Source organism: Bufo bufo, chromosome 6 (assembly GCF_905171765.1).
Source record: "Bufo bufo chromosome 6, aBufBuf1.1, whole genome shotgun sequence".
In the NCBI taxonomy this organism is placed as follows: Eukaryota; Metazoa; Chordata; class Amphibia; order Anura; family Bufonidae; genus Bufo; species Bufo bufo.
Window position 1 is genome coordinate 414,185,261 of NC_053394.1, and position 22,920 is coordinate 414,208,180.

Sequence of the window (22,920 nt, forward strand, 5' to 3'; positions counted from 1 at the left end):
ACCTAATGTTTGACTGCGCCTTATTGCCCCTTTATCAAAGGAGGTTTCCGACCCCTATCAACGCCTTCCTAAATGCTCCCAATCCAGCCCACCATTAATATTCAGAACTCCCTGCGGCCCACCATGGATGGCGCCTCTTCAATGCCATCAGCAATTGGCTGCCGCAGTCATGTGACTTAGCACTGCGTGGCAGGCATCGCACCCCGATGACTACGAGAAACTGCAGGAGACTCTGGCACAGTTGCCAACAGTCCTGAATTTATAGGGACTATCCCTAATTTTCAGAGACAGTCTTGGGCTGTCCAGGTCCTAAACGGACGTGGCTTTGGCATTCCCAGGGTGGGAGCTTACATGCCCCAAATTTACCAACTGCAATATTGTTACGTATTGACTCAAGTTTTAAAGACACAGGATTTTGTTGTTCGTTGTCAGAGAACCCACTTAAAGGGATGTTTGATGCATGGAGGATGAACCCTTTAAATTTGGGCCATCGTAGGATATTCTAAAACGACCCCATAGATGCATTTTCTTCCGCTACTAGATTGTGATCAGGGGGTAAAAAAGTAGCACTATATGTAAAAATGGGGACTGGAAGCTGCGCGTCCTTGGATTTACCTGAAGGGTTGTGTCTCCTCCAGAAACAGCATCTGCTCCTGCACGCTGGAGCTGACTTTAAGTTCCTTCACCACGACCTGAGTACTGGAGAGGCCAGAATTCACCTCCCCGAGCAGCACCTGCAGGAGCCCAAAACCGAAAGACGTTACTAATGTCGCCATTTTGACATCACTTACATAGGACCATGAGTAATAAAGTTAGGGTGAACAGCAGCCAACCGCAAAATGCAATCAAGCCTCTGATTGGTCGCTGCAGCCATTATTACGCATATAAACATGCAATTTATAGAAACTTAAAAAAATAGAAAATAAAGCAAAAAAATCCTAAAAATTAAAATTGCATCTTGTGTAATAACCCAAAGTACCTGCAGATGGCAGCAGAGTACACTCACCTTGCCAAACCAGCCATTCCCAATCTCCTTCAGGTACAGCAAGCTCTGTCGTCCCAGGTCCGTGGATTTAAGAAGATGTACTAAAGAAGAATAACGGAAGAGGGCGTTATTAGAACTCAGAACCTTACCATATTAACTTTGGGGCAATTTTTTATGATTGCATTTAATTTGTTTTTGGATTAAATACATTTTTTCAATCGGTCTTTATTTTTTAAAAAATTCAGCAGTTTTTGCGATACATTGGGTTAAAAATCAGTCTATTTGCAGATTGTGACTTCTGAGTTCCGTCAGCCGACAGCTCATGTGAAGCCTTATCTCTGAGCTCCTGACCTGATAAACACTCCATATTCTAATCAGTATGATATGAATTGTCAGGAGATCAGAGACAAGGATTCAGATGAGCCGTCAGATGATGGAACTCAGGATGGATACTCTGCAAATAGACTGATTTGTAACCCCATGTATCACAAAAACTGCTCAAAATATTTAATAAAGACCAATTAAAAAAAATGATTTTTAGCCCAAAATGAGTAAAATGCATTCATAAAAATAAAAAAAATTGCCCGAAGGTGTCCAAAGACTTCCGAATTTAGCTTGGAATGGATAATGGACATACTTAGATGACATGGGGTAGATCTCTGGGCAGTGGCGTAGCTAGAAATGACTGGGCCCCACAGCAAATTTTTGAATGGGGCCCCCCTCCCCCAGTAATTTTTTCACAACCCCTTCCTTTCATGCCGCCCCCATTCCTGTGGCTAGTAAAGATCGCTCTCTCAGACCAGGCCCGGCAGCTGTTCCATCCGTTTCCTACACTGTCTATACTGCCACTGTATATCATCTCATTGTGTAATACTGTTGAGGGGGCCCTGACCAAATCTTTTAGTCCTCCTCCTCCTGGCTGGGCCCCCTTCTGGGTCAGGGCCCCAAAGCAGCCGCTTCCCCTGCTTCTCCTATAGTTACGCCCCTGTCTCTGGGGTATATGAGATTTGCCGGCAAGTGTATGATGTAGCAGAGCTGAATTTGCAATTTGAAGGGACTTGACGTTTCCAGTGCAGCTCCAAACAATGTCAGCACTGCTACATCAGTTAGTCTAATTTACCGATATAGACAAACCTGCTTTACAATTAGACAGACATCCTTGAGTTTTTTGATTTTGCAGGACAGTTTATATATATATTGATTTTCGACTGTTTCTATGCACTGAAGGAGTTAAAGCAGCTGTATCCAGATGGCAACTTAAAGGGATTATCCATTTTTTTGTGATGGCAGCTTAATTTATTCTATAATGAAAAGCGCTGATGAAAAATCCAATTTTCAATATCTCTGTTTGCTATCAGTGTATGGAAATATACATAGGATAAAAAACAAACAAACAGTAAAGATCTAAGTATACACATCTCACAGCTGAAGGTTTGCTACAGTTATATCCAGTCTCATGTATTCAGTTCAAAGAGGATACAGCTGCAGCGAACCGTCAGCTGTAAGGAGTGTTACATGTTCCCATTCACTGACAACAAGCAGAGATCTTGCTTTGGTGAAAAGTTAATACAAAAAGGACATTATAAAATATAGAACTTAAAAGGTGTATATTTTTTTCTAATCTCCACCGTGTAAGGTTCAGAACTACAAACTGCAGGCAGGGATTGCTGGGATTTGTAGTTCCCAAGCAGCACTTAAGCGACAATATCTGGCCCTTGGGGGGCATCAGGAAGGCCTGGTAACTGTATAGCAGTATTATTTGCACTGTATTACACTTCTATATACGTGGGGCTGTTATTTGGTCTCACTGCATGTTTGCATGAGCACTGTATGGCGGTATTCGATGGCATGGCACTGTATGGCGGTATTCGATGGCATGGCACTGTATGGCGGTATTCGATGGCATGGCACTGTATGGCGGTATTTGATGGCATGGCACTGTATGGTGGTATTCGATGGCATGAGCACTGTATGGCGGTATTCGATGGCATGGCACTGTATGGCGGTATTCGATGGCATGGCACTGTATGGCGGTATTCGATGGCATGGCACTGTATGGCGGTATTCGATGGCATGGCACTGTATGGCGGTATTCGATGGCATGGCACTGTATGGTGGTATTCGATGGCATGGCACTGTATGGCGGTATTCGATGGCATGGCACTGTATGGTGGTATTCGATGGCATGGCACTGTATGGCGGTATTCGATGGCATGGCACTGTATGGTGGTATTCGATGGCATGGCACTGTATGGCGGTATTCGATGGCATGGCACTGTATGGCGGTATTCGATGGCATGGCACTGTATGGCGGTATTCGATGGCATGGCAGTGTATGGCGGTATTTGATGGCATGGCACTGTATGGTGGTGGCAACACAGTATAGCAATATAGACAATATATAGCACTATTATTTGGGCACCATACTGTATGGCTATTTGCGCGCTATATGGGGGGGGCGTCAGACGGGAAACAAAAACAGATTCTGCCTTCTTGTCATGCCAATCGCCCTACAGATTGAGACACAATGTCTCTGACTTCAATACGTGACATTTTAACTCCCTCGGCGCTCCCACGGCGTCCTGCCCACCATCCTGCCCTAGAATTCATGGGGTACATTCCAAGCCACGCCAGGAACAAACAGGGGCATTGTGCCTTGGCCTGGCACAGGCCAGCACTCCTTCGTCAGATGCTGGACACTGGGGCCATTCTGGATGACATCAGTGTAAATATGGAGGGGCCGGGGATGCGTGTATGAGCTCCTTTGTGTGCAGAGGGGTCTGTTCTTTTGTGAATCGCCTCATCCCCCCTTATCCTGCGGCTTCCGAAAAAGAAATAATTCTATTAATTCCTGTCTTGGATTCCAGTCCTACTCACCAGAGGAGATAAAAGCTGCAAGCATTGTCCAGACTGAACCCCCATGTATAGGGAAAATGGCGCTATAACCCCCCCCCCCATGCTCATGCCCCCCAACCTTTCTACCTACACAGACATAACAAACCGCACATTCACTTCACCCTGGCATGGCGGCTGTCAGAGACTGGTAACAGGGGTGGATCCACCATTGGCATGCCACCCTCTCTCTGGAATCTAGGTGAGGCCTCATGCACATGACCGTATTTATATTGCGGCCTGCAAATTGCGAATTTGCAAAATACGGATACCGTCCATGTTGCATCTGCATTTTTTGCAGACTTTACTGGGTCCGCGGTCCGCATATCGCAGCCAAGTATAGGACATGTTCTATCTATATGGATGCGGAAAGCACACAGAAGATCCATGGGCTTTCCGTATCCATATGTCCGTTTCGCAAAAATATAGAATATGTCTTCAAAATGCGGGCTACGGCTCATTGAAGTCGAGTCCGCCCAAAAAATATATGGACGACACACGGATTTGCAGACAGGCCTTAGTCTTAGGGCTCATGCACACGACTGTATGTATTTTGCGGACCACAAAAAACAGATCAGCGAAAAATACGGATGACGTCCGTGTGCATTCCGTATTTTGCGGAACGGAACAGCTGGCCCCTAATAGAACAGTCCTATCCTTGTCCGTAATGCAGACAATAATAGGAGATGTTCTATTTTTTTGCGGAACGGAAATACGGAAACGGAATGCACATGGAGTAACTTCCATTTTTTTGCGGACCCATTGAAATGAATAGTTCCGTATATGTTTCACAAAAAAAAAACGGAACTGACATGGAAAGAAAATACGTTGGTGTGCATGAGCCCTTAGTCTGGCCATAGACATGAGATACCCCATGGCCAATATCTCTCTGACTTACCATGGGTCGTTCGAGCCTGCATGTGTTCTGAAAGGGAAGTAAGTTACTTCCAGGCACCTCTGACGGCAGCCCGTCTTCCCGAGGACAAAAGATTGGGCATGTAGAGATCCAACAGCCTGATCCTTATTGCCCTGAAAATCTGCGGTAGGCCCCAATGCACATTAGGTGATCGCCTGGTCGCGCCAGGTGCAGTTTTTGGCGTGGTTTTAGGTGCAGTTTTTGGCGAGGTTTTAGGTGCAGTTTTTGGCGTGGTTTTAGGTGCAGTTTTTGGCGTGGTTTTAGGTGCAGTTTTTGGCGTGGTTTTAGGTGCAGTTTTTGGCGTGGTTTTAGGTGCAGTTTTTCAGCTTCCCATTCATTTGGGAAAATCAGCGCGGATTCTGCTCCACAATAAAGCACACAGTGGTTTTTTTCCACACTGTTTTTTTGAGTGTGGAGAAAAAAAGCTTCTGCCTCCCATTGAAATGAATCGAAGACTTTATAGAGGCTATTTTTTTGGGGGGAATGCATGAAAAACAGCCAAAAACCGTTGTGTCGCCTTAACAGGTTTATTAGGGGTTGTCACCCAGCTTCATGAGACCTGTGTACCCCAGTGACGGGGGGCCAGGGGCGTGTATAACTACACGAGGTCTGACAATCCGTTATAGGTGCGGTTTCCCGGGGGCCTCATCTACAGGGGCAGAAGGACAGTGGATTCAGAGCGTCATAATGAAGGCTGCACATTGTACCAATACTGGGGGTTAGAAGAATAGTAATGTGGTCCACGATGACCCCCTATATATCCTACACTGACTACAGACACTAGAGAGATTTCAGCTGACAGCTATCATCTCCGACTCTCCTAATTGATATAATCGTGCATCTTGGACAAAGACCTCTCTTGTGCCGCTTATCTCTGATGGACATGATCTAGCAGGTACCTATCCAACTTCTCAGATCTAGGCCCTCATCAACAATAGATCACATTCTAATTAGCTCTATGTGGCTAATAATCCACACAGACACCTGATGCAACTGATCACTCCCGCACTCAGTCACTCCCGCACTCAGTCACTCCCGCACTCAGTCACTCCCTCACTCAGTCACTCCCGCACTCAGTCACTCCCGCACTCAGTCACTCCCGCACTCAGTCACTCCCGCACTCAGTCACTCCCGCACTCAATCACTCCCGCACTCAGTCACTCCCGCACTCAGTCACTCCCGCACTCAATCACTCCCGCACTCAGTCACTCCCGCACTCAATCACTCCCGCACTCAATCACTCCCGCACTCAATCACTCCCGCACTCAGTCACTCCGGCACTCAATCACTCCCGCACTCAGTCACTGCTGCACTCAATCACTCCCGCACTCAACCACTCCCGCACTCAATCACTCCCGCACTCAGTCACTGCTGCACTCAATCACTCCCGCACTCAGTCACTCCCGCACTCAATCACTCCCGCACTCAGTCACTCCCGCACTCAGTCCCTCCCGCACTCAGTCACTCCCGCACTCAGTCACTCCCGCACTCAATCACTCCCGCACTCAGTCACTGCTGCACTCAATCACTCCCGCACTCAATCACTCCGGCACTCAATCACTCCCGCACTCAATCACTCCCGCACTCAATCACTCCCGCACTCAGTCACTCCGGCACTCAATCACTCCCGCACTCAGTCACTGCTGCACTCAATCACTCCCGCACTCAACCACTCCCGCACTCAATCACTCCCGCACTCAGTCACTGCTGCACTCAATCACTCCCGCACTCAGTCACTGCTGCACTCAATCACTCCCGCACTCAACCACTCCCGCACTCAATCACTCCCGCACTCAATCACTCCCGCACTCAATCACTCCCGCACTCAGTCACTCCCGCACTCAGTCACTCCCGCACTCAACCACTCCCGCACTCAACCACTCCCGCACTCAACCACTCCCGCACTCAATCACTCCCGCACTCAACCACTCCCGCACTCAGTCACTCCCGCACTCAGTCACTCCCGCACTCAACCACTCCCGCACTCAATCACTCCCGCACGCAATCACTCCCGCACGCAATCACTCCTGAACTTAGTCACTCCTGCACTCAGTCACTGCTGCAATCAATCACTGCTGCACTCACTCACTCCTGCACTCAATCATTCCTACACTCGATCACTCCTGCACATGATAGACTTGAGCAACCCTAAATGCCCCTATACAGATTAGGACATTTTTGGTGGGATACGTCAACAACCTAACATGCATGCTTGGGGTCCTGACTATCACCTGAAGGAAGTCGGGGGAGAGAATGCTAGGGCGCTTTGAATTTTAAAACTCAATTCTTTTACACTCCCAGGAGATAAGCCTGCGCCAGAAGTGTCCGGCTTTCTCCTCTTTCTTCATTGAAAACACATAGACGCTTGGCCGAACCAAGCATGCGTGTGTATGGGGGAGTCATGAGAGATAGAGGTCATATTGAAGGTGTATGGATATCTTAAAGGTGGCTTAGAGTGATGGTCTTATTTAAAAAAATAAAATAAAAAAAACATGGTCACTTTCTTCCAGAAACAGTGAAGCTGCCATAACACTCACAACCTGTGGACAGGTGAGGTGCTGTTAATTTCTGAAGAACTTAGGGTAAATCTGTAGATAGACATGTAATATTGTACCATATTCTATCAGTATATTGTATCAGCATAGAAAGGGAGGGATAAGCCGACCACAAACATCACTTATCGAGGGCTAAACTCTAGCTAGATCAGACAGGTATACTGTCCTACATCATCACTACAGCAGTGGCAATGGAGAAGGACCAAAAACTGCTCATCATTTCCACCCTTCAGCTCTAATACCTTGAGGAATAAAACATATCACACAATCTCTATCTTAACTTCTATAAATCATCTAATCAGTGCTGGAGACTATCCAGTTCCACGTATTATCCCTGTAGCCCAAAGATGACCAATGTGGGGTGGATGTAGACCCCATAGCAGTACCTGATCTTGCCGGCTGCTTCGACATCGGCACCGATACTTCTGTAAGAGGAAGGACGTAAACTTCTGGTCCATTCTGTGCGGCCGGAGAGCTCTGGATAGAGAATTCTGTGGTGTAGTCTTCTCCCTCCACATTATCAAGCTCCTGGGGAGGACAAGGGTAATTTTATTAGACAAGAGGTGGGACATCGTGATGGTCACCACCCTAAACATTAACCTCTTCCCCGACCAATTTGAAGGAAGAGAGTATTAACAGGCGTGTGAAGCTCTCCATGTACCATGCTAAAATACCATATACCGCAGAGTACCATATGACTGGAATGTGGAATTAAAGTGGAAGACCGCCTAAATTTTTTCCTTTTACACACTGATGGCAGTGAAGACAAATTCCTATCCAAGAGATTTTCACATTCATGTAGATAGACGCAGGCTACTTAGATGGAAATAAGCAGCCGCCAGGCACCACTTCTCGCCATGAACACCACTGGATCAGTTACAATTTAACCTGTCTGACTTACAGCGGTAGATGTCAGTGGTCTGGCGGCACCCTGTAGGTGGAATGAGCCGACGACCGTTTTATCTATTAAAAAAGTCTACGTTTTTCTGATCTTTGTAATACAAAAAGCCTTTTTAGATACCTTCAAAGATTGTGGTTCCTAAGCTTCAATTTCTACCTGAAAGTACCATTTTTTACATTTACTTTGCTTAAGCACCGTTTTTCTTTTTTCATGCCAATTCGGCCACTAGGTGGAGCTGCTACAATATAATGTATTTGCTAGATGCCTGAATGGATAATCTACCTAAGTAGATCAAGATCTGGAAGAAATGAATGTGTCACTGTATAACTAGGCATATTCGATCCTGACCAAGCAGGGCCTCAGATTTTGTGGTACCTAACCCCCTGAGTGACAGTAAGTCCTACAATGGTGGTGCTTCATTGACAACGAGGAGCGTTCCTTGCTATAACGGGAGCATGTGGCAGTCGCTTGGGATAAATGGGGTTAAATCAGGGTCAGCTCTGCCTCGGATAAGGAACTGGAGCAACGTTCTGGAGCCATGCAGATATGATTAATTACGCATGACTTTCTGTGGCATTACAGCTGGCGCAGGAATTACCCGCGTTCTGGGTACAGGAGATGCCAGCTGCTGCTTGTTTATAGAAGAAAGAAGCTCCGCGCCTGCCCCTGGGCATCATGACACCCCTGGCCATTTCCCCACATGGGAATTTCGGACATAACTCAGTAGTTTCTGACCGTGCCCAGACATATACATGGGATATGACATGGGCATCCACCGCTTCACTACCATATAAGCATCTATTAGCCTGTATGCATCTCACCCGCTTTTACTAGCACCGACCCCACAGCGGGCGACTGCAACCCCCAATACTACGAGGCTGGAAATATACAGCAAGCACAACAAGCTCCAGTAAAAGCCAAATATCCTTCTGTTTTCAGTGCCCCCAGCACCTCGGGCACAGGAGATTAACATCTGGACGGCAGGGGCAATGGAGTCTATTATATAATGCAGACCTTTCTCTGCTTTTTAACCTCGCGAGCGCTGAATGCCTGCATCGTTACCACTTACGTAATCTCATGCGGGGGAAATGCAAAAGAACAGAGAAATAGAGAATAGAGACGAGGATAAGTGATAGATATGAGATAGATAGATAGATAATAGATAGATAGATAGATAGATAATAGATAGATAGATAGATAGATAGATAGATATATAGATAGATGATAGATAGATAGATAGATAGATAGATAATAGATAGATAGATAGATAGATAGATAGATAATAGATAGATAGATAGATAATAGATAATAGATAGATAGATAATAGATAGATAATAGATAGATAGATAGATAGATAGATAATAGATAGATAGGTAGATAGATAGGAGATAGATAGATGATAGATAGATAATAGATAGATAATAGATAGATAGATAATAGATAGATAGATAGATAGATAATAGATAGATAATAGATAGATAGATAGATAATAGATAATAGATAGATAGATAGATAGATAGATAGATAGATAGATAGATAGATAGATAGATAGATGATAGATAGATAATAGATAGATAATAGATAGATAGATAATAGATAGATAGATAGATAGATAGATAGATAGATAATAGATAGATAGATAGATAATAGATAGATAGATAGATAGATAGATAGATAGATAATAGATAGATAGATAGATAGATAGATAGATAATAGATAGATAGATAGATTATAGATAGATAGATAGATAGATAGATAATAGATAGATAATAGATAGATAGATAGATAGATAGATAGATAGATAGATAGATAATAGATAGATAGATAATAGATAGATAGATAGATTATAGATAGATAGATATATAGATTATAGATAGATAGATAGATAGATATATAGATTATAGATAGATAATAGATAGATAGATAGATAGATAGATAGATAGATAGATAGATAGATAGATAGATAGAGAAAAAGATAATTTCAGAGTAAAGCAGCACAGCTCCAAGTTGGTGGGCTAGCAATACACCAAAAGAATGAAGCTTCTCTTTATTCAGCCTTGGTCAATGGGGCCTTTGTCAAAATAGATAGGAAGACAGACAGGTGAGATATACAGAATAGATATAAGATAAAAAAGATGATCGATATCAGATAATAGATAGATGGATTCGTCTATCACCCGATAGGTCTGGAAGGAAGAACAGTCGGTAGATTACGGGGAGATGTTTCTGCAATACAGAGTCAGTAATGTCAGTAATGCCCGGGCACAATACAGAGTCAGTAATGTCAGTAATGCCCGGGCACAGTACAGAGTCAGTAATGTCAGTAATGCCCGGGCACAGTACAGAGTCAGTAATGTCAGTAATGCCCGGGCACAATACAGAGTCAGTAATGTCAGTAATGCCCGGGCACAATACAGAGTCAGTAATGTCAGTAATGCCCGGGCACAGTACAGAGTCAGTAATGTCAGTAATGCCCGGGCACAGTACAGAGTCAGTAATGTCAGTAATGCCCGGGCACAGTACAGAGTCAGTAATGTCAGTAATGCCCGGGCACATGGCTGATGAGAACGGGCACAAACCTTCCAGGGCAGTGCCAGCGAGCCGCACACACAGACACACATAGTGACAGGCAGCCATGGGCACACATGCTCTCACGCCTACCTCTTCATGTCTCCAAGAAAAGCCTTTAATCCTGAAAGCTGTCCCGGCTATTAAATAGGAAAGAGTCAGCATGTCAGTAATAGGGTGACGGGGACCCAAGGGTGATTGGTGCTGCCATTACACACCCAGCGATTCATCTGGCACAGCCCTGCCAGGGTTCCCTGTCACCGCCTGGCACATTAACAACGCTCAGCTGAGCTTCAAATCAAAATCCAGGGACTGTGCTGGAAATGGGGGAGGCGAGCTCCTCATCACTTTTTCTTATATAGCAGTGAAATGCCGCTCACTGCCCACTATGTTTGTCAGGGTACCTCCCCCCAGCACGTGCCCTCACAATGCCACCATTATCTGTGGGCTCAATGTACGGGCCTGTTACACCATCTCATTTGGCAGGTGAGGAGTTAATGCCCTACATGATGGTCCATGTTGGAGGGAAGCAGAAATGATACACAGAAGAACCATAACACAATTCAGTTATACTCTATACATAGAACACTACAACCCCCAACATGACCGGCCACTAGACATCCCCATAATCCAATTCTATTATACACTATACATAGAGCACTACAACTCCCAACAACATTCGCAATCAGACCTGACCATAATACAATTTTATTATATGCCATACATAGAACACTACAACCCCCAACATGGCTTGATCACTGGTTGTGACCATAATACATTTCTATTATACTCTATACTTAGAACACTACAACCCCCAACATGACCATAACACAATTCTATTAAACTCTATGCATAGAAGACTACAATCCCCAACATGACAGACCACTGGATATGACATAATACAATTCTATAAAATTCTATACATAGAACACTACAACCCCCAACATAAGCATAATACATCTTTATCATACTCTATACATAGAACACTACAACCCCCAACATAAGCATAATACATCTTTATTATACTCTATACATAGAACACTACAACCCCCAACATGGCTTGATCACTGGTTGTGACCATAATACATTTCTATTATACTCTATACTTAGAACACTACAACCCCCAACATGACCATAACACAATTCTATTAAACTCTATGCATAGAAGACTACAATCCCCAACATGACAGACCACTGGATATGACATAATACAATTCTATAAAATTCTATACATAGAACACTACAACCCCCAACATAAGCATAATACATCTTTATCATACTCTATACATAGAACACTACAACCCCCAACATAAGCATAATACATCTTTATTATACTCTATACATAGAACACTACAACCCCCAACATGGCTTGATCACTGGTTGTGACCATAATACATTTCTATTATACTCTATACTTAGAACACTACAACCCCCAACATGACCATAACACAATTCTATTAAACTCTATGCATAGAAGACTACAATCCCCAACATGACAGACCACTGGATATGACATAATACAATTCTATAAAATTCTATACATAGAACACTACAACCCCCAACATAAGCATAATACATCTTTATCCTACTCTATACATAGAACACTACAACCCCCAACATAAGCATAATACATCTTTATTATACTCTATACATAGAACACTACCACAGGACATGACCACAAAACAATTCTATTATACTCTATACATGGATCACTGCTATCCATCTTCCGCTCCTCCAGGCCGGATGGACCATCATTAACCCACAGAGACTGCAGGGTGCTAGGCCATGGAAGAGTTGTAAGCTATGGTGTATTTGACTCAGCAGAGTGATCAAGCAATCAGGTTATCAAGACTCCACTGCAAGGTGTGGGGAAACACGTCAAGACACCATCACCGCAGTTCAGGACAGGCATAGCTAGAAGTCTGCATCATACAGTGGACACCACAGGTGACAAAGTAAAGCTGTAGGGAAGGGAAACCAAAGAGGGACAGCGTCAGCTAGCAGATTTCTGAGCACCATCTGCTGCCATGTTGCCAGCCTCCATTAGTTGCGATGAGAGAAACTGCACTTTGTACAAACTGTGCTGCTGTTTTTGCTTTCGGTAAAGGAAGACATTCTTTCTTCTACAATCTCTGCCTGGTTCCTTTCCTAATCACCTTTTTCAGTGAACCGAACCCCAGGCAGCAATGGCCTGAGGTAGGACACCATGACACAACATCTCATCAGGGCCACTACCACTCCCATCCTCTGCACCATCTCCTCGGGGGCTCGTCTCAATTGCGCATGCTGAAAGCTTAGATGTAGATCTAACACACGTTAGAGCAGTGGTGCCCATGTGCCGTCCTGACGTGTCCTTTGTGGGTGGAGGCAACCGGGGAGCAGGGAGACACCCAACAGGATCCAGGCTGTGTGCACTGACACACAGGCTCTGGTGGATTTATTATAGATGCAGGGACCCTAGACTGAGTGGGAGGGGACCTGCATGGACGGGGAGTGGTTGGGGTTAGAGGCATGACTTAAACATTTTCTGCGTGCCACGAAAAAAAAGCAGAGATGCTGAAGACTTTGGCCCTGTGACCTCAGGCACAGATCTTTTGCACATTTTTTTTTTTTGCACGAAGCTCTATGATACAATCGCTGTGTGTTCTTTAAAAGCTACAAACACCTTCATTTTTTTTGTTGTTGCATTTTACTCATTTCAGGCTAAAAATCATTTTTTCAATTGGTCTTTATTAAAAATTTTCAGCAGTTTTCGTCATAAAGGGTTACGTTTTAGCCGAGCAGTGAGCATCTTACTTGCACTTTCACTTTGTCATCTGATAACCCTTGCCTCTAAATTACTAACAGCTCATAAAGATAAGAAAGATAAGAATTGAGCTATAATGAGTGTTTATGAGTTGTCAGGAGATCAGAGATAAGCTTCACATGAGCCTGACAGGTAAACAGTACAAACACAGAGCCTGCTAATAGAGAATCTCGCCCCTGTACAGAGAAAGGGGCTGCACATTGTTAACAAAGACCAATTGAAAAAATAATTTTTAGCTCAAAATGAGTACAATGCAATAATAATTAAAATTGGCTCCAAAGGTGTCCACAGCCTTTAACACAAGATCTGCTATGTATACTAGTCTTCCTTGTATATTACTCACCAAGTTGTCGATCTGCTAATTAAAACATCCGTAGCGAAAAAAAAAAAAAAGATGAGAGAATGACATCATATAGCAGACTATAGAATGTATAGGTGATCCATATAAACTAATGTGCACAGACATGACCCATCCCAGGGAGCAGGGGGACTAGAGTTCATAGGGCCCATAACAAAAGGAAGGAATGTGGCTATGGGCACCTTTAGTAGTATTTTTTTTATTATTGCATCCTACTTATCTTTGGCTAAAAATCATTTTTCCCATTGGTCTTTATTAAAAATTTCCAACAGTTTGCCCTCTGCAGCCTTCAGTTTCACAGCATCTGCAGACTGTTCCTTCTGCTTCCGAGTGAATGGGTCCGAAGCTGCTCTGACGGCTCGATCTGTAATCCTTATAGCTCATAACTGATAAGAATACGGGAGAGTTTATGAGCTGTCAGGAACCAGGGGTAAGGGCTGCTGATCGAGCCGTCAGAACATCTCTGGGACGGATTTACTCGGAAGCAGAAGGAACAGTCTGCAGATGCCGTGAAACTGAAGGCTGTAGAAGACAAACAGCTGGAAATTTTTAATAAAGACCAAATGGAAAAATGATTTTTAGCCTAAGATAAGTAGAATGGAAAATTAAAAAAAATTCCCCCAAAGGTGCCCGGGGTTACTGTTATTTCCCTAGAAACAGCGCCACCATTATCCATAGTCTCTAACTGGTATTGCAGCTCAGTCCTATTTATTTGAACTGCAATACCAGTCACAACCAATGGACAACAGTGTCTTGAGCAGAAATCAAGGGGTGGTAGTGTCAAAGTAGAACCTTCCCCATAGAAGAAGTATATGGCTCAATGCTATCAACCTACCCCCACCCCCCAGGAGACAATGTTCCGGCATCTGAGTAGGCCCCCTAAGCCCCAGGGCCCCACTGCACACCCATGGATACAGACAGTGGGCACAATGCCCCCCAGTAGGCACGGCAGGGAACCTATTTGCCTGACTGCTGCTTCACCATTACATTAAATGGGATGGTGGGGGTTACAACATCAAAAACAAGGTGCCGAGATGTAGCAGAGCTGCTTTTGTCAGTCTAGGAGAGCAAAATGTATTTATTAGCACGGCTCATCTCGATGAGTACTCCATGGTTTTACATGCAGGTAAGCCAACATCATCTTCTTAAAGGGACAGTAACATTTTTATAGACTAGACCAGGGATGGGCAAACTGCGGCTCTCCAGGTGTAAAACTACAACTCCCAGCATGCTCAGACTGCCTACAGCTATCAGCATACAGCAGGGCATGATGGGATTTGTAGTTTTACAACAGCTGGAGAGCTGCAGTTTGCCAATCCCTGGACTAGACCAGTCACGTCCAACCTGCAGCCGAGTCTGCTGGGTGTTGTAGTTGCCACAGCCACTTACATGTGTACATATACATATCTCGCCCTGGCAACCTCCACTATTTACAATGCAGGCTGCAAGAAAAATTAGGCGCTACCCATCATCCACGACTTGCACAGTATAAGGGACTCCCTCATGAATGATAACACTGGTTTCCAGGGTTTCCCTTTAAAGAACAATTTCAGCTCTGCTACATCAACACCTCCACAAAAAAGCTGCTACAGATGAAGACACACTGAACACGTACTTAAAAGGGACACACGCTGGTCCCCAGCCACTGCTCCTACCTTGAAGGCCCCTACCTTAAATCCGATGTCCCCCTTCTTGCAGCACAGACAGGCCAGCATGAGGAATATGAAAGTGATGAGTCCAGAGAAAGAAACCGCCACCACCGCAAGCGAGGATGGCCAGGACAGCTCACTTAGTGGCGCTCCATCTGGTGGGGAGGGGAAATGCAGGCATGGTTAAACAGACATGTCATAGACAAAAAGCACAAACAAATCTCATAACTCTGCTTGCTGCAAGTGAATGTGGCTGAGATGCAATACCAAATATAACCCATAGGCAGCAGTGGCGCTGTTGGTGCAAAAAAAATAATAATTCTGCAACCCTTCTAGTCATATCAGTTCATGGGAAAGCTGGATGACTAACCCTACGGACCAACTGTCATATCTGTCTAGATATGGAAAAATCTGCCATTCAGGTCCTCAAGAAAGCTGGGTGACTACTGTGTATTCGTTGTCACATAAAATGTGCATATACATCCCTACTAATAGGTATTTTGGTCCTTCAGGATTCTGCAAAAGTTGGGGGCTGCCCTAGGGGGGAGTGGGGTTTAAGAAAAGCTGACTAGACATTTATAGGTCTTTCTGAAGGCAATATGTTTTTCTGCCACCAGAGGGCGATATATTACAGGAGAGTCTAGCCATTAGCCTGCAGCTAAGAGCATTTCACAGCAATCAGAACTTAGTGCCGCACAATCAGCCCTTGTTTGTCAAAGCTGAGCCACCGATGAAGTCAGGACCAAGCCCTTTCATGTGATAAAGCAGTGTCCTGCCAACAAACACCATCTGATCGACATTTACTGACACATGAAAATCTGCACCCGTCTATATTAACTGTTAGCAAATCTAGTAATGATTAATGCAGATCTGAAATAATGCTGTTACCAGGTGTATGGCGATTATACGGTAAGTGCTGTATTAGTACCAATCATGTACTAGAATGCTACTGTGACCGCACAAGAGAGTCATCCCTCAAAAATTTTGGAGTGTTTTTTTATGGGGCAGTATTATAGTAGTTATATTCTTGTACATAGGAGCAGTATTATAGTAGTTATATTCTTGTACATAGGAGCAGTATTATAGTAGTTATATTCTTGTACATAGGAGCAGTATTATAGTAGTTATATTCTTGTACATAGGAGCAGTATTATAGTAGTTATATTCTTGTACATAGGAGGCAGTATTATAGAAGTTATATTCTTGTACATAGGAGAGGCAGTATTATAGTAGTTATATTCTTGTACATAGGAAACAGTATTATAGTAGTTATATTCTTGTACTTAGGAGCAGTATTATAGTAGTTATAGTCTTGTACATAGGAGGCAGTATTATAGTAGTTATGTTCTTGTACATAGGAGGCAGTATTATAGCAGTTATATTCTTGTACATAGGAGACAGTATTATAGCAGTTATATTCTTGTACATAGGAGACAGTATTATAGTAGTTATATTCTTGTACACAGGAGCAGTATTATAGTAGTTATATTCGTGTACATAGGAGGCAGTATTATAGTAGTTATATTACTGTACATAGGAGCAGTATTATAGTAGTTATATTCTTGTACATAGGAGCAGTATTATAGTAGTTATATTCTTGTACATAGGAGCAGTATTATAGTAGTTATATTCTTGTACATAGGGGCAGTATTATAGTAGTTATATTCTTGTACATAGGAGCAGTATTATAGTAGTTATATTCTTGTACATAGGAGCAGTATTATAGTAGTTATATTCTTGTACACAGGAGCAGTATTATAGTAGTTATATTCTTGTACATAGGAGCAGTATTATAGTAGTTATATTCCTGTACACAGGAGCAGTATTATAGTAGTTATATTCTTGTACATAGGAGCAGTATTATAGTAGTTATATTCTTGTACATAGGATCAGTATTATAGTAGTTATATTCTTGCACATGGGAGAAGTAATATAGTAATTATATTGTTGTAAATGGGGCAGTATTATAGTAGTTATATTCTTGCACAAAGGATCAGTAATATAGTAGTTATATTCTTGCACATGGGGCAGTATTATAGTAGTTATATTCTTGTACATAGGAAACAGTATTATAGCAGTTATATTCTTGTACATAGGAGACAGTATTATAGCAGTTATATTCGTGTACATAGGATACAGTATTATAGCAGTTATATTCTTGTACATAGGAGACAGTATTATAGCAGTTATATTCTTGTACATAGGAGACAGTATTATAGCAGTTATATTCGTGTACATAGGATACAGTATTATAGTAGTTATATTCTTGTACATAGGAGGCAGTATTATAGTAGTTATATTCTTGTACATAGGAGCAGTATTATAGTAGTTATATTCTTGTACATAGGAGTAGTATTATAGTAGTTATATTCTTGTACATAGGAGGCAGTATTATAGTAGTTATATTCTTGTACATAGGGGCAGTATTATAGTAGTTATATTCTTGTACATAGGAGCAGTATTATAGTAGTTATATTCTTGTACATAGGAGACAGTATTATAGTAGTTATATTCTTGTACATAGGAGGCAGTATTATAGTAGTTATATTCTTGTACATAGGATACAGTATTATAGTAGTTATATTCTTGTACATAGGAGGCAGTATTATAGTAGTTATATTCTTGTACATAGGAGCAGTATTATAGCAGTTATATTCTTGTACATAGGAGACAGTATTATAGTAGTTATATTCTTGTACACGGGAGACAGTAATATAGTAGTTATATTCTTGTACATAGGAGGCAGTATTATAGTAGTTATATTCTTGTACATAGGAGCAGTATTATAGTAGTTATATTCTTGTACATAGGAGACAGTATTATAGTAGTTATATTCTTGTATATAGGAGCAGTATTATAGTAGTTATATTCTTGTACATAGGAGCAGTATTATAGCAGTTATATTCTTGTACATAGGAGACAGTATTATAGTAGTTATATTCTTGTACATAGGAGGCAGTATTATAGTAGTTATATTTTTGTACATAGGAGCAGTATTATAGTAGTTATATTCTTGTACATACGGGCAGTATTATAGTAGTTATATTTTTGTACATAGGAGCAGTATTATAGTAGTTATATTCTTGTACATAGAAGGCAGTATTATAGTAGTTATATTCTTGTACATAGGAGCAGTATTATAGTAGTTATATTCTTGTACACGGGAGACAGTATTATAGTAGTTATATTCTTGTACATAGGAGCAGTATTATAGTAGTTATATTCTTGTACATACGGGCAGTATTATAGTAGTTATATTTTTGTACATAGGAGCAGTATTATAGTAGTTATATTCTTGTACATAGGAGCAGTATTATAGTAGTTATATTCTTGTACATAGGAGCAGTATTATAGTAGTTATATTCTTGTACACGGGAGACAGTATTATAGTAGTTATATTCTTGTACATAGGAGCAGTATTATAGTAGTTATATTCTTGTACATAGGAGGCAGTATTATAGTAGTTATATTCTTGTACATAGGAGACAGTATTATAGTAGTTATATTATTGTACATAGGAGCAGTATTATAGTAAATATATTCTTGCACATGGGAGCAGTATTACAGTGGTTAAATTCTTCTCCAGATTGTCTCTGGGGAACCCACAATATGAAGAGTGGTTGCCAAAGCTTCTTCATGTATCTCTCTCTCTATATATAACACTGTATTATCTTTAATAGGCAGAGCCTGGACCATCCTAATCGATAGACTGTCTGACTACACAGACAGAGGCACTTTTCCTCTTCAGAACACCACAGAAGAAAAGCTGGAGCTCATTGACCTCTATTGATCTCTCTAAGCCATGTCCTCATACATGGTAAACAAACCTAGAAATGCTGGATGCTTGGAAGTCTCCAAATCATCATCACTCATCTTATGCCATCAAGCCGTTTTTTGGGTCACAGGGTGACTTCATTGGCGACTGCATTGCAACAGTCAAGAGATGCAATACTCTGCAGCTTCTGCAAAACGGTCTGCAACTTTATCTAAAGGTCTATGAAAAATTAACTAAAAACATTTGGTGGTTCTGCTGGTTCCAGAGTTTGAGATGTATTCTAGGAAGACCAATTTGGCCACATGGGTGGAATGCGAACAACCCCTTTAAGTCTCCTATGGAATAAACAATATTGGGTCTAAAAAACCAATCACTCATTGAACTACATTTACAGCGCCACTCTTGCCCAGTGGTTATGTTTGGTATTGCAATATGACTGAGCTGCAATACCACACACAGCCTCTGGACAAGAGTGGCGCTGTTTCTGAAAGACAATCCTGTAAACCCCTTTTAAGGTGCTGTCAGCTTTGACAACCAGATCTTGTCCTCTGATGGCAGCCCCCTGCCAAAACAAAGAGGAGTCACTGCTGTGGAATAAGAAGTAATTGTTGGGCCCATAGGTCAGAAATGGGGGCCCCTTCCGTTGTGGGAAGACAGAGATATTGAACACAAAGACAGGGTTATAAATTTAGTGACATGACCAGGCTGTATGCGCCTCTTTCACCCCATGAAATTTCAAGGGTGACTTAGACCCAGTAGGCATGTCATGTACCACCATATTTTCCGTAGAAGCAATGCTCTTGTGGCCTGCAACGGAGCTTGTCCCAGTTTTTCAGGTAGAAATTACATAATACAATCTTAAAGGCTAAGTTCAAACGTTACAGATTTTCCTGCGGGTAAAATGCGCATGAAAATCCAAATGTAAATCCTCAAGTAAATCGCTATGTTTTGCGGATTTAGAGGCAGATTTGAGAACTCCTTTGACTTCAATGGAAAAAATCTGCCACAGACTGCAGACCTAAATGGACCGGTGGCATGTACGCAAAGCTCCATGGACTTGCAGGGGGTTGTAATTTCGATGCGGGTTTGCCATGCGAATTTCGTACTGAAATTCTGCACAGTGTGAACACGAGCATGTCGTTGACACGAGCATGTCGGGCAGTCACTGAACGGCGAGGCCACCTTTCTCCCTGGAAGTGCTGGCGTATTGGATAATAGAAGGGGACATGGGGTGAAGACGTCGCTGTCTGCAGCTGGGCCATTACCATTTCAGCACCGGGAACAAGTGGCGTGATTATTTAGCCGCTGAAGGAAAGAAAGGATGCATTGATAAATGGGAGCGAGGGAGAGGAACCCGGGAAATCAGGACGGGGTGTGCAAATTTACAGCTGGCTGGGTGGCAGGGTTTGAAAAAAAAAAAATCCATATAGGGCTCATTCACACACAAATTTGCTCTCAAGTTCGCTTACGGTTTTTCCATACCGATGTTTTTCTGCTGTTATTTAAGCCGCGTGTTTTTTTTAACAATTGTGTGATCCGATTTTTTTTTTCCCTATGGAGAAAGAAATGTCAAAATGGCAGGAAAGAAGCCAAAAGCTTCACCATGCTATGTTTTAATAGCCTAATTATCAAAAATACCAGTAGAAAAAAAAACATGGCGTGTCCTTCGTTTCATATTTCACAGCATTTCGCTAGCATCTGGGGCTGCCACTTTTACAGCAAAAAAAACCACCAAAAAACGCCACTAAAACCGGAAAACTGTGCAAGAAAAACGTACACGTGGACCCAAGCTAAGATCTACCTTAAGGATCATGCACACGAACATATTTTCTTTCCGCTTCCGTTGTTTTTGCGGACCGTATGCAGAACCATTCATTTTAATGGGTCCGCAAAAACAACGGAAGGTACTCCGTGTGCATTCCGTTTCAGCATTTCTGTTCCGCAAAAAAGTAGTGCATGTGCTATTATTGTCCGCAATTCATGGTCCGAGGCCCCATTCAAGTCAATACGGAACGCACACGGAACACATCCATATGTTATCCGTATTTTGCGTATCCATACTGTAGAAATGCTATGCCCAGCCCATATTGCTCATGTGTTTAGTGATTAATAAGTTACTGTTTCCGTTTCCGATCCGCAAAAAACAGATCTCACACGGAAACCATACGGATATGTTTTGTGGAATAACGGAACGGAAAAGGACTTAAATCAGAGGAAAAAAAAAAACTCAGATAAGGAACAACCGATCCGTGAAAAACGGACTGCAAAACAACAACAGTCGTGTGCATGAGCCCTTTTTGTATTATTTCCAGGAAAAGCTGAGTGAAAACCAACATGGATACATGGATTGTCACCAAGCTTTTCCAAATCTTCAGCTAAGCAAAAATTCACCTGTCACAATGAGGAAGATATGGCAGTCAGGATTGTAGGAAAGCCGGGTGGTCAACATAAGAGAAGTCTAGGATAATATTTTTGGTTGTTGCTTAGCAAAGAAAGCCATGGCCTCCAAGTGCCACATTCTGATCTCTGTGCCCTTCTGGATCAGTTGGTGACAAGTACCGACTCTCAGGAGGACTGGAGGTCTGATATAGAGGTCTGATGAAGCTTGGGGGTCTGATGGAGGTCTGATCTGAGGTCTGAGGGGGAATGGAGGTCTAATAGGAGTCCATTCTGGGGTCTGAGGAGGAATGTAGATCTGATAGGGGTCCGTCCTGAGGTCTGAGGAGGAATGGATATCTGATAGGGGTCTGATCTGAGGTCTGGGGAGTAATGTAGGACTGATGGGCGTCTGATACAGAAGTCTGATGGAGCTTGGTTGTTTGACATGAGGTCTGAGGAGGAATGGATGTCTGATGGGGGTCTGATAAAGTGGTCTGATGGAGCTTGGTGATCTGAGGTCTGAGGATGAATGGGAGTCTGATACAGAGGTCTGATGGATGCCTGATCCAAGGTCTGATGGAGCTTGGGGGTCTGATCTAAGGTCTGTGGTGGAACTGGGGTCTGATACAGAGGTCTGATGGGTGTCTGATCCAAGGACTGATGGAGCTTCGGGGTCTGATGAGGGTCTAATCTGAGGTCTGAGGAGGAATGGAGGTCTAATAGGAGTCCGTTCTGAGGTCTGAGAAGGAATGGAGATCTGATAGGGGTCCGTTCTGAGGTCTGAGGAGGAATGGAGATCTGATAAGGATCCGTTCTGAGGAGGAATGGAGATCTGATAGGGGTCTGATCTGAGGTCTGAGGAGGAATGGAGGACTGATGGGGTCTGATACAGAGGTCTGATGGAGCTTTGTGGTTTGACCTGTGGTCTGAGAAGGAATGGAGGTTTGATGGGGGTCCGATGCAGTGGTCTGATGGAGCTTGGTGGTCTGATCTGCAGTCTGAGGAGGAGTAGGGGTCTGATCTAAAGTCTGAGGATGAATGGGAGTCTGATACAGAGGTCTGATCAATGCCTGATCTGAGGTCTGAAGAGGAATGGGGGTCTGATACAGAGATCTGATGGATGTCTGATCCCAGGA

At 42.9% G+C, this 22,920-nt stretch overlaps 1 protein-coding gene and 1 long non-coding RNA gene across 5 annotated transcripts in view; both read right to left on the minus strand.

The window, feature by feature from the left end:
* Positions 1-22,920, minus strand: part of LOC121006142 — a 978,004-nt gene that overhangs the window by 485,931 nt on the left and 469,153 nt on the right. The gene's annotated exons all lie outside the window — the stretch shown is intronic.
* The window catches only part of AATK (apoptosis associated tyrosine kinase), a 93,047-nt gene that overhangs the window by 34,232 nt on the left and 35,895 nt on the right, over positions 1-22,920 (minus strand). For 3 of the 4 annotated variants that reach the window (XM_040439073.1, XM_040439075.1, XM_040439077.1), the window contains exons 2-5: positions 15,652-15,785; positions 7,735-7,876; positions 1,007-1,086; positions 616-734 (exon numbers count right to left, since the gene is read on the minus strand). In XM_040439073.1, coding sequence (XP_040295007.1) covers positions 616-734; positions 1,007-1,086; positions 7,735-7,876; positions 15,652-15,785 — 475 coding nt within the window. Of the gene's footprint in view, positions 1-615; positions 735-1,006; positions 1,087-7,734; positions 7,877-10,910; positions 11,039-15,651; positions 15,786-22,920 lie in introns of those variants that run through there. The other variant, XM_040439074.1, reaches the window with a different exon arrangement.